We start from the raw sequence: 15923 nt of genomic DNA, 5'->3' as shown, positions 1-15923 counted from the left end.
TCATCACAGACCTAATGTAAGCACCAGAACTATAAAACTTCTAGAGGAAAACACAGAAGAAAATCTTAGTGACCCTGGGTTTGGTAAACATTTCTTAATAGGAAAAAAAAACCAAACATGTTGGCTAATTGAATTTAAAAAAGAAAAAAAACAGGGAGCACTTGGCTGGCTCAGTCAATGGAATGTATGACTCTTGATTTTTGAGGTTGTGGGTTCAAGCTCCACACTGGGTGTAGAGATTACTTAAAAATAAAATCTTTAAAAAAATAGAATAAAAACAACACGTGAAAGAAAAAAGTTAGATTTTATCAAAATTTAAAACTTTTGCCTTGCAAAAACACTACTAAGAAAATGAAAGGGGGAGCGGACCCTGGGTGGCTCAGTTGGTTAAGCGTCTGCCTTTGGCTCAGGTCATGATCCCAGGGTCCTGGGATCCAGCCCAATATTGGGCTACCTGCTCAGCGGGGAGCCTGCTTCTCCCTCTACCTCTGCCACTCCCTGTTTGTGCTCTGTCAAAGGCATAACAAATCTTAAAAAAAAAAAAAAAAAAGGGAAGCCACAGATTGGAAGAAAATATTTTAAAACATACATCTGAAAAATGACTTTAGTATTTATATTTTGTATTTATAAAGAACTCTAAATTCAGTAAGACAATTTAAATAAAAAACAGGCAAAAGATTATGGGAAACCATTCACAAAAGAAGATATATAGATGGCAAAAACATGAAAAGATGCTAGACATCATTAGTCATCCTAAGAATACAAACTAAAACCACAATGAGTTATTACTAGACAGCCACCAGAATGGCTAAAATCAAAAAGACTGCCTTATACACCTGAAATTAATGTAATATTGTGTATCAACTATACTTCAATTAAAACAAAACAAAACAGGGGCACCTGGCTGGCTTAGTCGGTAGAGCATGTGACTCTTGATTTCAGGGTTGTGAGTTCAAGCCCCATGCCAGATGTAGAGATTACTTAAATATAAAACTTAAAAAAAAAAACAAAAAAACAAAAAATACTGACCTTAGCAAATGATAGTTAGACTGTGGTGAAATAAGAATGTTCATACACTGCTTGTTGGGGCAAAAACAGCACATCCACTTTGGAAACACTCTGGCAGTCTTCTAAATAGTAAACATACACCTAACTATATGGTCTAACCATTCCACTCCTGGGTGGGATTTTACTAGAGGGAAATGAAAGGATATGTCCATACAAAGATTTGTATGCTAATGTTCAGAGATGCTTTATTTGTAATAGTCCCAAACTAAAATAACCCAGATGTTCATCGGTAGATGAATGAATAGATGAATATGAACTATTATAGGCAACAACATGAATCTCAAAATAGCATGTTGCATGAAAGAAGCCATACCTTCTCCCTCAAATAAAATGTATTGTGTGAGTTCATTTATATAAATTTCTAGAAATTGCAAATTAATCTATAATGATGGAAAGTAAATCAGTGGTTGCCTGGGGATGGGAAAGGGGTGGCAGAAAGGAGGGACTGAAACACTTCTTTAAGTGACGGATACATTCATTATCTTGGCTGTGGCGATAGTTTCACAGGCATCTACATAGGTAAAAATTTATCAAATACTATACTTTAAAAATGTACAATTTACTATATGTCAATTTCATTTCACTAAAGCTGCAAAAAAGAGGGAAGCACTAAAAAGAAATTAACTATTAAGTCACATGGAGAAATCTTAAATGCAATGTTGCTAAATGAAAGAAGCCAATCTGAGAAGACTACATATGGTTATGATTTCAATTACAGGACATTCTAGAAAAGGCAAAACTATGGAGATAGTAAAAAGATCAGGGGTTGTTGGGGGTCTGGGGTGGAGGGAAGGATGACTAGGTAGAGCAAAGAGGATTTTTAGGGCAGTGAAACTACTCTGTGTGATACTACAATGGTAGATCTATGTCATTACGTATTTGTCAAACCCATACAGAGAATGTACAACACACAACGAACTTTAATGTAAATTAGGGACTTTGGGTGATGATGTTTCAGCATAGGTTCATCAATTACAACAAATGTACCACTCTGGTGTGGGATGTTGATAGTGGGGGACGTTCTATGTAGTGGGACAAGGAGTATGTGAGAATTTGCCATACTTCACGCTCCATTTTTAAAACCTTTTTTTAAAGTAGTGAATTATACACAACATCAAATTTGTCATTTAAATTGAAGTGTGCGGTTCAGTGGCATTAAGTGCACTCACACTGTTGTGCCACCATCACTATCATCCACCCTCAGAACTTTTTTGTCATCCCATACTGCAACTCTTTTGCCATTTCAATTTTGCTGTGAAACTGAAACTGTTCTAAAAAAACAAAGTCCTATTGGGGCACCTGGGTGGCTCAGTTGGTTGAGCAACTACCTTCGGCTCAGGTCATGGTCCTGGAGTCCCGGGATCAAGTCCCGCATCGGGCTCCCTGCTCAGCAGGGAGTCTGCTTCTCCCTCTGACCCTCCCCCCTCTCATGTGCTCTCTCTCTCTCTCTCAAATAAATGAATGGAATCTTTGGAAAAAAAAAACAAAGTCCTATTAATTAAAAATAAAAGGAGTGGACATGAACCTACATGGACAAAAAGAAAGAAGACAAGAGCAACAAAATTTTAGAAGCTGGAAAGCAGATGAATGGAAAATGACTAAAAGGCTGGATACAGAAAAAATTATACTAACAAGAAACATACTTAGGCCCATTCTATTTGATAAAATTTCTACTGAAACCACAGAAAGATACAGTTTTTCACTTCTCAGCTCAGACAAAATGAAAAGATTTGCAATTTCCAGTGAAACTCTCTGCTCAGCACACATACTCTTTTGGCTTTCCTCATACCTCTCTGATACCTCTGTTGTTTGAGGTTCCAACCAGAATTAAATGTCAAAGTTCTTCAAGGCTCAGGCTACACATATTTTCCTCTTACACTATACTATTCACTAAGTGACTTAATCCACACTAATGGCTTTAATTAAGAGATACCCAAATTGATTCTGGACTTCTCTTCTACACTTTAGACCTGGATGATCTAATGCTAACTTGGCATTTTCTCTTATGTTTCAATACCACTCAAATCCAATGTCCCCCAAACTAAACGCATGATATATCCAGCACTCCTCCACAGCAGATCCCCTTTCAGCATTCCCACATTTGTGCTTTGTCCCCACTTCTGTGTATTTGCTTCAGTGAGAAATTTAAAAGTCAATTTTGATACCTCCCTTTTACTCACTACCCCATAGCAATCATCAACATTTGGTTTTCTCTACTATTTTGAGTCTATCCATTTCTCTACCTCCTTCACTACCTCCTAATCCAAAGTACCATAATCTCCTTTCTAATTTATTACAAATTTCTTTCCAATTCATCATCCCTCATCATTATGGCCTCTTCTAATTCATTTTATACCTGCAGCCAGAATATTTTCAAAATGTAAACCAAACTCGAATTTAAATAAAAACTTAAAGAATGAGAAAACTGGTGCAGCTACTGTGAAAAACAGTATGGAGGTGCCTCAAAAAGTTAAAAATAGAACTACCCTGGGGCACTTGGGTGGCTCAGTCAGTTAGGCGTCTACCTTCGGCTCAGGTCGTGGGATCGAGCCCCACATCGGGATCCCTGCTCAGCAGATGGTCTGCTTCTTCCCCTCTCTCTGACCCTCCTCCCGGTTTGTTCTCTCTCTCCCTGCCCCCCCTCAAAAAAAAAAAAAAAAACAGAACTACCCTATGACCCAGCAATTGCAGTACTGGGTATTTAATCCAAAGAACACAAAAATATGGGATACATGTACCCCAATGTTTGACAGCATTATCTACAATAGCCAAATTATGGAAACAGCCCAAATGTCCATCAAATGATGAATGGATAAAGAAGATGTGGTGTATATATACAATGGAATGTTACTCAGCAATCAAAAAAGAATGAAATCTTGCCATTTGCAACTACATGGATGGAGCTAGAGTATTTTTTTTTTTTAAAGATTTTATTTATTTGACAGAGAGAGATACAGTGAGAGGAGGAACACAAGCAGGGGGAGTGGGAGAGGGAGAAGCAGGCTTCCCACTGAACAGGGAGCCCGATGCGGGGCTTGATCCCAGGACCCTGGGACCATGACCTGAGCCGAAGGCAGACGCTTAACGACTAAGCCACCCAGGTGTCCCTGGAGCTAGAGTATTATGCTAAGCAGAATAAATCAGTCAGAGAAAGACAAATACCATATGATTTCAGTCATATGCGGAATTTAAGAAACAAAACGAGCAAAGGGATTAAAAAAGAGAGGGAGGCGAAGGAAGAAACAGACTCTTAACTGTAGAGAACTGATGGTTACCAGAAGGGTTAAATACGTGATGGGGATTAAGGAGGGCACTTGTATGAAGTGCTGACTCACTTTATTGTACACCTGAAACTAATATTACACTGTATGTTAACTGGAATTTAAATAAAAACTTAAAAAAATGTAAATCTGACCCTGTTAACTCTTCCCTGCCTCCGCACCTCCCAAATTGCTTGTCCTATCCCTTGGAATAAAGACACAAGGCCCTATATGGTCTGGCAACATCTCTCTTTCCATTCTCATTTTGTAACATGCTCCCTCTTTCTTTCTGTGGTAGTATTCACCATACTATCAGCTGGTACGGCCTCCTCTGTGTACGGTCTTCTGTATGCTAAGGAATCTGTTACCAATCTTCTTTCAGATTTAATTTCTTGGGGCACCTGGGTGGCTCAGTGGTTAAGCGTCTGCCTTCGGGTCAGGTCATGATCTCAGGATCCTGGGATCGAGCCCCGCATCGGGCTCCCCGCTCCGTGGGAAGCCTGCTTCTCCCTCTCCCACTCCCCCTGCTTGTGTTCCCTTTCTCGCTGTGTCTCTCTCTGTCAAATAAATAAATAAAATCTTAAAAAAAAAAAAAAAACAACTTAAAAAAAGATTTCTTTTCTTTACTTTCTCAGGTAAAATGTTTGTGACTTCCTTAAGTTAAATGTCTCTTTACAAACTTTCATAACATTGTGTATTTCTGCCCTGTAGCACTGGTTATAATAGCAATTTTGTTTTCATAGTTAGTTAAAAATCTGTTTTCCCCAAGGTTTTAAACTCTCTGAAGGCAATTGCCCTGTGGCTTACCCCTGTATCACCAGTGCTGGACACAAAATAGCCATTCAATAAATATCAAAGGGACAAGGAGGAACTGAACTTCCTTGAAGTTGTACATATTATACAGTTATTAAAAATAGATAATATGCAACAATATGAATGAATCTCAGACATTATGCTGAGTGAAAAGGAGTCAGACACAAAAGAATACATACTGCATGATTCCCTTCATAAGATGTCCAAAAACAGAAAAAACTAATTACTGGTGTAGAAGTCAGAATCATGGCTATCATTGGGCAAGGGGTATTGATTAGAGAGGGTCATAAGGGAACCATCTGGGGCTAGATAAGTTATATATTTCAATCTGGGTGGTGGTTACACAGATGTGTATACACAAATACATAGATGATATACATAAACACACATATTCATCACTTTTTTAGTATACTTTTCCATATATGTTTAACCGTAACAAAAGGAAGACATTTTGGGGAAAAAAGGTAAAAAACTAAGTACTGATGAGAAATATGCCTACAAGACTTTGGTAAATTAATTGCTTTTACGATGTATGCTATGATCCTGATTTGGTAAAACAATATACACATACAGTTCTTCTGGTTTCTGCAAATGACAGAAATCCTACCCTAACTAACTTAAGCAAAAAACTCATTTACTGACACATACTTGGAAAGCTTACTTAGCTTCAGTGAAATTCTCGAGACCATTCAAGGCTAAAAATTATTAGGGCACCACTCAGAGGTGACCATGAAAATCACAGGATCACTGTTTTCAGAGTGCTAGAACCAAGCCTCATCAGGTTTCAAATGAGCCTTTTCAAGCTCCATCAAAAAGTCTGTGCGCCTGTGTATCTGGAGAGATGTGTCACGTAGTTACAGAAGAAAGCGACAGCAAGCTAGTTTTCAATCATCAGTCCCTAGTTCTAAAGACACACAGATTCTCTGAAATGCAGGCATCTGAACTGCTTTTCAGATGGGCAACTCTATATAGCTCACTGCAAAGTGAACAACAGCAAGAATTCATTTACTGTTGATATGGATTCTTACCAAAACTGCAGGAAATCCCAGCTAGTTATATGCAAATCTTCCAATATCATAAGGCCTACAGGTGCCCAGTGCTTCAAAAGACAAAAGTATACCCCAAGTCACATCAAGCCTAATGATTTCTTAAATTTAGAAGTAATGTTTTATTTGAAAATTTCCTGATCAAGTTGGAGATAGCCATACAACATCAATTTTACAACCTCTATTTTTTCAAGTACTTAGAAGAATCAGGTATGTTTCGTATATCCCAAACAAGTATGTCATTCTTTTAAACATTTGGTAGACATGAGTATCCATGATGCAGGCTGAATCATGAAAAACTGATGATATTTAACCATTTGTGACCCTTCAAAGGGCATTGTCATATGATTCAGCCAAAAACCAACCTTGTGCTAGGACACAACAGTGAACAAAACAAATTCCTTGTCTCTGTGTGGATCTTACACTATATGTGTATATACATGGGTGGCGGGTGGAGCAGCACAAAACAAATGAATATATGGTATATAAGATGATGTTAACATACCTCAAAGAAGAACATAAAAGGTTAAAAGGGATACAGCAGAGCATAGGGGAATGGTTGTCACTTATTTTATGAGTGGTCAGGGAAGGCCTCACTGATAACATTTGAGCATAATCCTAAAGAAAGAGGGAGTAAGCCTCTGGATTCTCTACAATGAGAAATCTCATCACTAACATGAAAATTTCTGCCAAGCTTATGCTGAAAAACACAAGAACAAATAATTCTGCTAAAACCAATGGACTGTTTTAACAATTATGGCCCTAATTAAACTTTCAGCCAGTCAATCTGTACCTAAACAAGTACATGCCATCAAAATAATAACTGACATTTACAGCTCTTATTCTACATGCAACACACATTTCATGTAAACATTTTTTTGGCCATGTTTTCAATCTAATAAATATTCATATATAAGAATATACAAAAAGATAAAACAATTTATTCTTACATTTTTTGAAGAACCTGGGCCATCACAACCCCATTCGTTAAATCTTCTACAGTCTGGCATGGTGCATCCACATTAAATGTCTGGATCTGGGGGAAAAAAAGGGGGGGTTAGGGGGGAGATTCCATGGTTAACTATATAGGAGATTTCTTAGGCTTCTTTTTATGATTATCTCATCTTGAGAGCTGGAATAAATTTTAAAAAGCAGTAGAGTTGGAAAATCTTTCCCTTATGGGCAATTTCCTGCAGGTTCTCATTGTCATTTTTTCCCTTAGGTAGAAAAGAAATTGTGGCAGATACCTGGTGACATCCCAGCATCCATTCATTCTCCTTACAGATGGCCAATCTAAGCAAGTCATGGTACCTTCATCCCCTCTATCAGTGACTAACTTAGGATTCAAAGGTAAAGACAATTTGAACCAAAGAGTTGCAGGGAGATGCTTAAACTTGAGTTTCTAGGAAAGAAAAGCCATCTCCTCTTGCTGTGAACACATATGTTGCCTCAAATGCCACCAGCAGTCATCTTAGGATGACTAAAAGGAATACCTTTTAGGATGAGGCCAATGCAGTGTACGACAGAGAAGAGGGATACAAAGAACTAGGTTCTTGAGGCCAAAATTGAGCCACTGAATCAAAAAAAAAAAAAAAAAAAGTGAAGCCTATTATGCGAGATAGACGTGTTTAAGGCTGGCCAGGTTGAGACTTCTTTTACTCAAAACGAAAATATCTTTACACAGATGCAGAAGTCACATTCACTACAGTTGAGGTTAGATATTCAATTTTGAGACTAAATGTATTCTGAATTAGATCTAACTTTGCAAAAAACCAAAAAATCAACAACTAACTTTGCACTGGTCAGCATAACATGGTCAAGAAATAGAAATTATTTCCATGAGTAAGATAATACAGCTGAGCCAACAATGATTATACCCAGTAGTGCAACCAAGACTTAGAAGGAAATAAATCACTGAGAAAAGACAGATGCGGCCATGCTCTCCCACAGTTTATAGGTTAGCAAAATGAAAGAATATGATAGGGTGTGCAAATAGCAACACAAATATTAGAAGTGAGAGTAGGGGGGCGCCTGGGTGGCTCAGTCGTTAAGCATCTGCCTTCGGCTCAGGTCATGATCCCAGGGTCCTGGGATCGAGCCCCGCATCAGGCTCCCCACTCAGCGGGAAGCCTGCTTCTCCCTCTCCCATTCCCCCTGCTTGTGTTCCCTCTCTCGCTGTATCTCTCTGTCAAATAAATAAAATCTTAAAAAAAAAAAAAAAAAGAAGTGAGAGTAGGATGTAGTCTAGGAATGAAAAACGGCTTAGCATGGGATGGGGGTGGGGAAAAGGAAGAGATGGAACAGGGAAGAGAATATAATGGCGAAAGACGGAGCAGCATTGTGCAAAACCTCATAAGCCATGTTAGGACTTTATTCTAAGAGCAACGGGCGGGGGGGGGGGGGGGAGCAAAGGACTCCCAAGTAGGAGACTGAGGCCATCAGATTTGCACCGTATAAAGATCATCCTGGGAAGAGGCATAGAGACCTATTTTAGTAATTTTACATTATTAACACAGATGAGGTCAAACTAAGTAGAGACAATGGAAATATTAGGAATAACACTCAGGTCTTCTCACATTTTTATTTATTGGGTTACATACTCAGAAGTGAAATTACTGGGTCAAAGTGTATGCACATTTTAAGGTTTCTGATAAATACAAATTGTCCTTAACTCTAGTAATTCTGTTCTAGTAATTTTCTCACTTCGTAACAGTAGGTGTCTACTTCTCTATATTGTATCATTTACCAAATCTTAAAAAAAAAAAAGCTACTGACAAATGCAGTAACTTCTTTATATTTTCTATATGGGAGAGTCTTGTGGGTAGTGATGGTTATGGTGGTGAAACTAAGGGAATTATCTTTTTTTTTTTTTTTAAAGATTTTATTTATTTATTTGACAGAAAGAGATACGGCGAGAGAGGGAACACAAGCGGGGGGAGAGGGAGAGGGAGAAGCAGGCTCCCTTTTGAACAGAGAGCCTGATGCGGGGCTCGAGCCCAGGACCCTGGGATCATGACCTGAGCCGAAGGCAGACGCTTAACGACTGAGCCACCCAGGCGCCCCGAAACTAAGGGAATTATCTTAAAGATCACATAGCAAGTGGTTTTTACCTAGGTATCCATTTGGGAGAGTAATGAAAAGAAGCCATCCCCTAACACTAACCTCATACATGGTACAGGTTCAATAATTAGTAAATGAATAAATGGAACAAATAAATATCTGCAGGAACTGATACTAAATTTTATTCTATACTATCTCCAGCTCTCTCCTCAATAGTAATGTGGTAACAACAATGTAGTTTAAAAAGAGATAAGCAGGCGCCTGGGTGGCTTAGTTGGTTAAGCGACTGCCTTCGGCTCAGGTCATGATCCTGGAGTCCCTGGATCGAGTCCCACATCGGGCTCCCTGCTCCCTGCTCGGCAGGGAGTCTGCTTCTCCCTCTGACCCTCCCCCCTCTCATGCTCTCTCTCTCTCTCTCTCTCAAATAAATAAATAAAATCTTTAAAAAAAAAAGATAAGCACCTGCTTTCATTTTACAGTTGATAAATCAATCTCTCTCGTAGGTTTAGAATGAAAAGGAGGCGGCAGTGAGGGCCACATCTCATTTATCTCTTTACCACTAATCTTAGCACAATGTCTAACAGAATAAGCCCTAAGTGAGTATGTTTTGAATGTAATGAACTAATTCTATCCCAGCTTTGCTCCTAATTTTCTGTGTGAACCTGGGTGTGCCACTTTACCTCTCCTAATAAGAGTTTTTTAATCTAGTAATTGAGAAAAATACCTTATGGAGAGGTGTTTTGCTAAAAGAATAAATGAGAAAATGAATGTACATTAGATATTTTGAAAAGTCGAAAGCAGTGTTCCCAAACCTGGTGTACATCAGAATCTTCTGGAAAGTTGAAGAAGACTGGGAATCGACTTTTAACAAGCTCATCAAATAATTATGTGGTGGGACACGGGTTGGGCATTTGGAACCCTCTGATCCAAAGCAGATTAGGAAACTGTCTCTGGCCAATTAGAAGAAAAAAAAATCAATAAAGCAAGTAATTCTTCAATAATGTAATTTAGTACTAAAATTCTGTTTCTCTATTAGGACTTAGAAAAAGCTATCTTCATTCTGATTTTTAAAATGTGGCTTCCAACAATTACTTTCTCTGTATTGGCTCTTAAGGTAAATAAATACTTGACCATGAAGGCTACATGTCCACCTGTGCTTGAAATAAAAGTAAAGCAGGTCCCAAAGAAAATCTAGCTTTATAGAGTTTCCTTTTGGGATGATAAAAATGTTTTTGGAATTAGTGGTGATGGTTGAACAACCTTGTGATCATACTACAAACCACTGAATTGTACACTTTAAAAGAATGAATTTTGGGGTGCCTGGGCAGCTCAGTCAGTTAAGCATCTGCCTTTGGTTCAGGTCATGATCCTAGGGTCCTGGGATCGAGCCCTGCTCCCCGCTCCCTGTGCACCGTCCAATAAACATAATCTTAAAAAAAAAGAATTCTAAAGAAAAAAATAAAAGAATGAATTTTATGGTATGTGAATTATATTTTAATAAAAAAAAATCTATCATCTACCACTTCTCATTAACTCCGAGTTAATATCTAACAGGATGTGTCCGGATAGCAGTAGGGTAAAATTTAAAGATAAATACACCTAAGTGCATTAAGGTGTGAAATTCTACCTAAAAGGTCATAACCTCTCTTTCAATTCCAAGAAGCTCTATTAACATCACCCAACTCCATCTCACCCTCCCCCCACAAAAGCATGATAAAAGTAAAGCATGAGATCACCTGGAATTAGTATCTCCACAGCAGCAGTTCTCAACTAGGGGTGATTTTTCTCCCTATGAGACATTTTGGTTTTAACAAATAGGTGTGTGCTATTGGCATCTAGTGGGTAGAGGCCAGGGATGCTACTTTTAAATGTCCTACAATGCACAGGGCACTGCCACAAAGAATTCTCCAACCCCAAACGTCAATAATGCTAAAATTAAAAATCCCTGCCTTAGAGCAGTGGTTCTCAAGGTATGTGGTCCCCAGGCCACTAACAATTGCATCACCTGGAAACTTGTTAGCAATCAGAATCTCAGGCCCCAGCCCAGACCTACTGAATTACAAACTCTGGACATGGGGCCTAGCAATCAGTGTTTTAATGAACACTCTAACAATGCTAATCAATACCAAAGCATAAGAACCACCTGAATGAGGGGCACCTGGGTGGCTCAGTTGGTTAAGCGACTGCCTTCGGCTCAGGTCATGATCCTGGAGTCCCGGGAACGAGTCCCGCATCGGGCTCCCTGCTCGGCAGGGAGTCTGCTTCTCCCTCTGACCCTCCTCCCTCTCATGCTCTCTGTCTCCCATTCTCTCTCTCAGATAAATAAATAAAAAATCTTTAAAAAAAAAAAAAAAAGAACCACCTGAATGAATGCAATTGAAACAGAGATAAAGTCACACTTACCCAAAGTCACCCATACTTAGTATGAAACAAAACCAGGATTTGAACCCAGGTTCAAATGTCAGAACCTATGCTCTTATCTACCATTTTATATTCACCCTCAATTTTTAAAAAAGAAAACGCTTTTTAAAAATGTGCTTTAACTTCTGTACACTGATTATTCCTCCATCACAGAACAAAAATTGTTGGTAGAATGGAGTTAGGCAGACAGAATGGAAGGTGGAAGATACAATCACAAAAATGATACCTTCCCCAAGTCTATACACTAGTATACATTTTATTGGCTGTTAGGTAATATGAAAATTACAAGGGTAGGTTAATCTTGCTGGGTTTCCCAGAAGAAATGTACTTAGCCTATGTGAGGATTCTTTTCCCACTTAACTTCTTGCCATTAACTGGTAGCATTCCAGACTCTTTCTGGTTTTTCAGTCTCTAAAACCTAAGAAAGAACAATCTTTTAATGTAAAGTTCAAGAAATTAGGCTTGGGGCGCCTGGGTGGCTCAGTTGGTTAAGCAACTGCCTTCGGCTCAGGTCATGATCCTGGAGTCCCAGGATCGAGTCCCGCATCGGACTCCCTGCTCAGCGGGGAGTCTGCTTCTCCCTCTGATCCTCCCCCTCTCATGCTCTCTGTCTCCCATTCTCTCTCTCAGATAAATAAATAAAAAATCTTAAAAAAAAAAAAAAAGAAATTAGGCTTGACAGGTGTAGTAGGCAGGGCAGATTTCTTTAACAGGTAAGAACACAATTTGACTCAGAGGGTGGGGAGAGGAGGTAGAGTGGAAATTTTCAAGCACATCCTGCTGAACTTGCTTGCTGCATAAACTCTGATTTGGAATTTAAGCTTAAGGTGTTTTCCACCAGTAGGAGAATACTCTGTCTTCTCTTAAGTATTCCTCTTTCAACAAAAATTTGGAACATTTGATTCTTGGGCTAGTAGGTGCTCTGATACAATAGCAATTTATCCAGCATTTAAGGCAATTCAATGTCCACAGAAATGAATTCTGGATAGGTGACTAATACTCATCCCTTTTAAGTGCCTGAGGTTTTATTATTTTAACTATTCCTAGTGGAAGAATTTCTAAAGTGTACTATCTACTTCCTATCTAGTACTAAATGCTATGTAGTGAAAATAAACTTTTGATATTCAAGATCATAGTTATGATCTTCAATAATTGAGCATGAGGTTCTTTAATTCTGTAAGGCTGTCAGCTCAGAGAATGAATCACGTGGGGCTGAGCTTTCAGTTCTTAGATCTTCTAGGTCACTGGCAGCTGTCTGTACCTTGCCGAGTGTTGCAGTTACCTAACCTGTGTGCACAGAACCCACATGTGGCTATAAGTTTATGCAGAGTAAATTAGTCCAAATGGGAGTCTTGTCTTTTCTTTTTAAGTAGGTTCCATGCCAACTGTGGGGCTTGAACTCACTGCCCTGAGATTGAGAATCACATGTTCTACTGACTGAGCCAGCCAGGCACGCCAATGGGAGTCTTTTCTTTGGAGTATATTGCATACATTTTTTTCCCTTACACTTGGTTTTGGAATTGTTTTCAGCATAAGCTGGCCTCCAGATATGAGGGGAATTACTAGACTAAACGTATACTTAGCTACCTCATTTTCTGCATAAACATTTATTCTGCTTTTTATAATGACAACTTAAAGAGAAGCCAGCATTTAACTCTATTTTGAAACATTTCAATGCATAAGGTTTTAAAATGTTTCCAAATCTTAGAATTGTACATCTTTGTGTAGACTCTGCCCTCCAGTTGTTACTTAAAATCTCTAATCTTTTCTCCAAAAATTTTCCTTGTGACATTTCAAAAATCCTTTTCTACAACACCATATTCCCTGACCTCTCTCCATATCTGATAACCCGGATTTTGTTTTCTTGACATTTACCAGATTCTAAATAGATGCTCTCATACTGTGTGATTCTCTTAGGATCCCTTCAAACTTCCCTCTAAGACTCTTCCTCTATATTTTTGTTAGCATTTCTCACTCAAATAACTGCAATGATCACCATCTTTTTGCAGATGCCCTTCAAATACACCTGTTTTTAAGACTTGTCTTTCTAGACTTTAAACAATGAAGCCCTACTTCAGATTCAGTTAGCTTCCTCATCTTTGCCCTATTGCCTTTTCCTAGCATTGAGGGAGGAACTTACTTGTACAGACTCAAAAGGCACACTTTAAGATCCTCAATCTTCTGTTTTTACAACCTCTGCCAAATCTATTCCTTCCATAGTATCAAAGAATGTGTTCATTCTTTTCCTTTCTCTCTCCCCTGCCTTGGCCACATTATGCAGCTTAGCAGTTTTTCTCTTCTCTAAAAGAGAGTAGTGAAACCCATCTTCTCGTCTGAAGTTGGAATCCACTATATTTGTAAGCTGTATGTTAACTATATATTATTGCAAAAAACAGAAACACCCCGAAATCCCAAGAATAGCCTAACATAAAAGTTACAGAATATATCAAGCCCTACCAGTGTATATTGTTTCAGAAGACATAATTTGATTCCTGACACAGAACACATTATGAAAATCTCAGAGTAGGGGCGCCTGGGTGGCTCAGTCGGTTAAGCATCTGCTTTCAGCTCAGGTCATGATCTCAGGGTCCTTGGAAGGAGCTCCGTGTGGGGCTCCCAGCTCAGCAGGGGAGTCTGCTTCTCCCTCTCCCTCTGCTGGTGTTCGCTCTCTCAAATAAATAAATAAAATCTAAAAAAAACCCCAAAACTCAGTATTTACACTACCTTTGTTACAACCTACCTAAGGCAATGCTTCTCTAACCTTTCCATGGAAGTGCCCCCACAAAGGAAAGTGACATCCGTATTTTAGGGACCTGAACTTATAAATCAAGGCACCACTAAACAGAATTTCTTTGACATCTGTATCTTACCTTTAACATTAACCCAAATGCTGTAGTCACCTCAATAAATATATTAGTGTCTTATTCTAGAAATGACATTTAACATTTTTAGCAGTGAGTAAAACTCCCAGAAAAAGCACTAGGTTTATCCCGTGGCTCTGCAGACCTCTATACATACACACACGCCCCCGACCCCAAAAAACTGACACCAAGGTTTGTGAAACACACAGCCTGAGTTTTAGGACCGGCTCTCGAAGAGGCTGCTAAAAGCACAATTATTAGCATGAGAACTAAACAGGTATTTACTTTAAAACATGACAATTTTAATAACTTTAAGATTAGAAGCCCACAACGTCGCCCCAAATTGTCGAGTTCCATTAATGATACCCACATATCTTCCAGATTTGTTTTTATATTTATACCTTTAAATAAGTATCTCCACACCGCTTACTTTCTAATCTCTGAAGTGCATCTCGCATTTTAAATACCGTCTCTGGGTGCCTTTTCGTATTTTTCCTACCCTCCCTTCAAAGTATTTTTCTCTTCCAGTGGGCTTGGCTCATCCGTCAAGGGGCTACCCTCAGTCCTCCGCGAATGCTACAACAAAGGCGAGGAACGTCGTAACCAGGGGTCCCGAGTGCCTCTACCGGCTACGCCGAGCGCAGAGACAGCCAACGCTTTGGTGTCCCTGGCAGCGCGAGAGGGAAGCGCCAGCGCCTCATCAGCTGCAAACAACAACAATCCTAATCACAGTGCCGCCTGCACCCCATCATTAGGCTCCACCGGGCCTGTTTCCTCTCGGAGGGCAGCCAACACCTCAAGCCCGGCAAGTTTCCCCCCGACCTGGGGCCGAGTCCCCTCGCTCCCGGGCGCTCCCCGCCCAGCCCGGCCGCTGGGGTAGACGCGGCCCGCACCGGCGTCCCCCGGCTCCGCCCGCCCCAGGCCCCGGATGTGACGGCACCGCCGCCCTCGGCGCTCGCCCCCCGCGACAAGCGTGGGGGATCCCGGAAAGGAGACCTGGGGGAGGGGGTCTTCCCCCGACCCGCCAGTCATCACATACCCAAGTGAGAAGGCTCTCGCACAGCTCCACCCGCTCCACCGACTCCACGTTGAACATCTTCCCTAGCTGGGGCTTGGCAGCGCCTCCCCACCTCAACAGAAACTGCTGCCGCTCGGTCTGGGGCTGCGTCGGAGGGTCGGGGCAGCTGACCTGGCCTCCGGCCCACCTTCTCCTCGGGCCCGGGCCGCCGACTACCGCCCGGGCGCTGCCAGCAGCTCTCGCACCGTCACCCCCGCTGCCCCTCCTTCTCCTTTCACGCGGGACCGCGCGCCCGCCGCGCGCGCCCCCGGCCACGCCCGCAGCCCCGCGTCCCCGCCTCCAGCCCCCCACACCCCTCCTCCGGAGAGCGCCGGCC

General features: G+C 40.5%; 1 protein-coding gene and 1 long non-coding RNA gene across 5 annotated transcripts in view; both read right to left on the bottom strand.

The window, feature by feature from the left end:
- HOOK3 (hook microtubule tethering protein 3) overlaps window positions 1-15846 on the bottom strand; it is a 107943-nt gene extending 92097 nt beyond the window's left edge. The window contains exons 1-2 of one of the 4 annotated variants that reach the window (XM_081809604.1): window positions 15569-15846; window positions 7138-7223 (exon numbers count right to left, since the gene is read on the bottom strand). In XM_081809604.1, coding sequence (XP_081665730.1) covers window positions 7138-7223; window positions 15569-15625 — 143 coding nt within the window. In that variant the 5' untranslated portion in view covers window positions 15626-15846. Of the gene's footprint in view, window positions 1-7137; window positions 7224-14930; window positions 15361-15568 lie in introns of those variants that run through there. The other 3 variants (XM_081809593.1, XM_006735350.3, XM_081809596.1) reach the window with 3 other exon arrangements.
- On the bottom strand, window positions 9643-14920 carry LOC145718279 (uncharacterized). The gene is made up of 3 exons (XR_014141694.1): window positions 11610-14920; window positions 10984-11390; window positions 9643-10197 (listed from the first exon to the last, which is right to left on the bottom strand). It is a non-coding gene; the product is annotated as an uncharacterized LOC145718279 (long non-coding RNA).
- Window positions 15847-15923: the final 77 nt, after the last annotated feature.

This window comes from Leptonychotes weddellii, chromosome 2 (genome assembly GCF_054177405.1).
Source record: "Leptonychotes weddellii isolate Sample4059 chromosome 2, ASM5417740v2, whole genome shotgun sequence".
NCBI lineage: Eukaryota > Metazoa > Chordata > Mammalia > Carnivora > Phocidae > Leptonychotes > Leptonychotes weddellii.
This window is presented reverse-complemented; position numbering and strand designations above follow the sequence as displayed.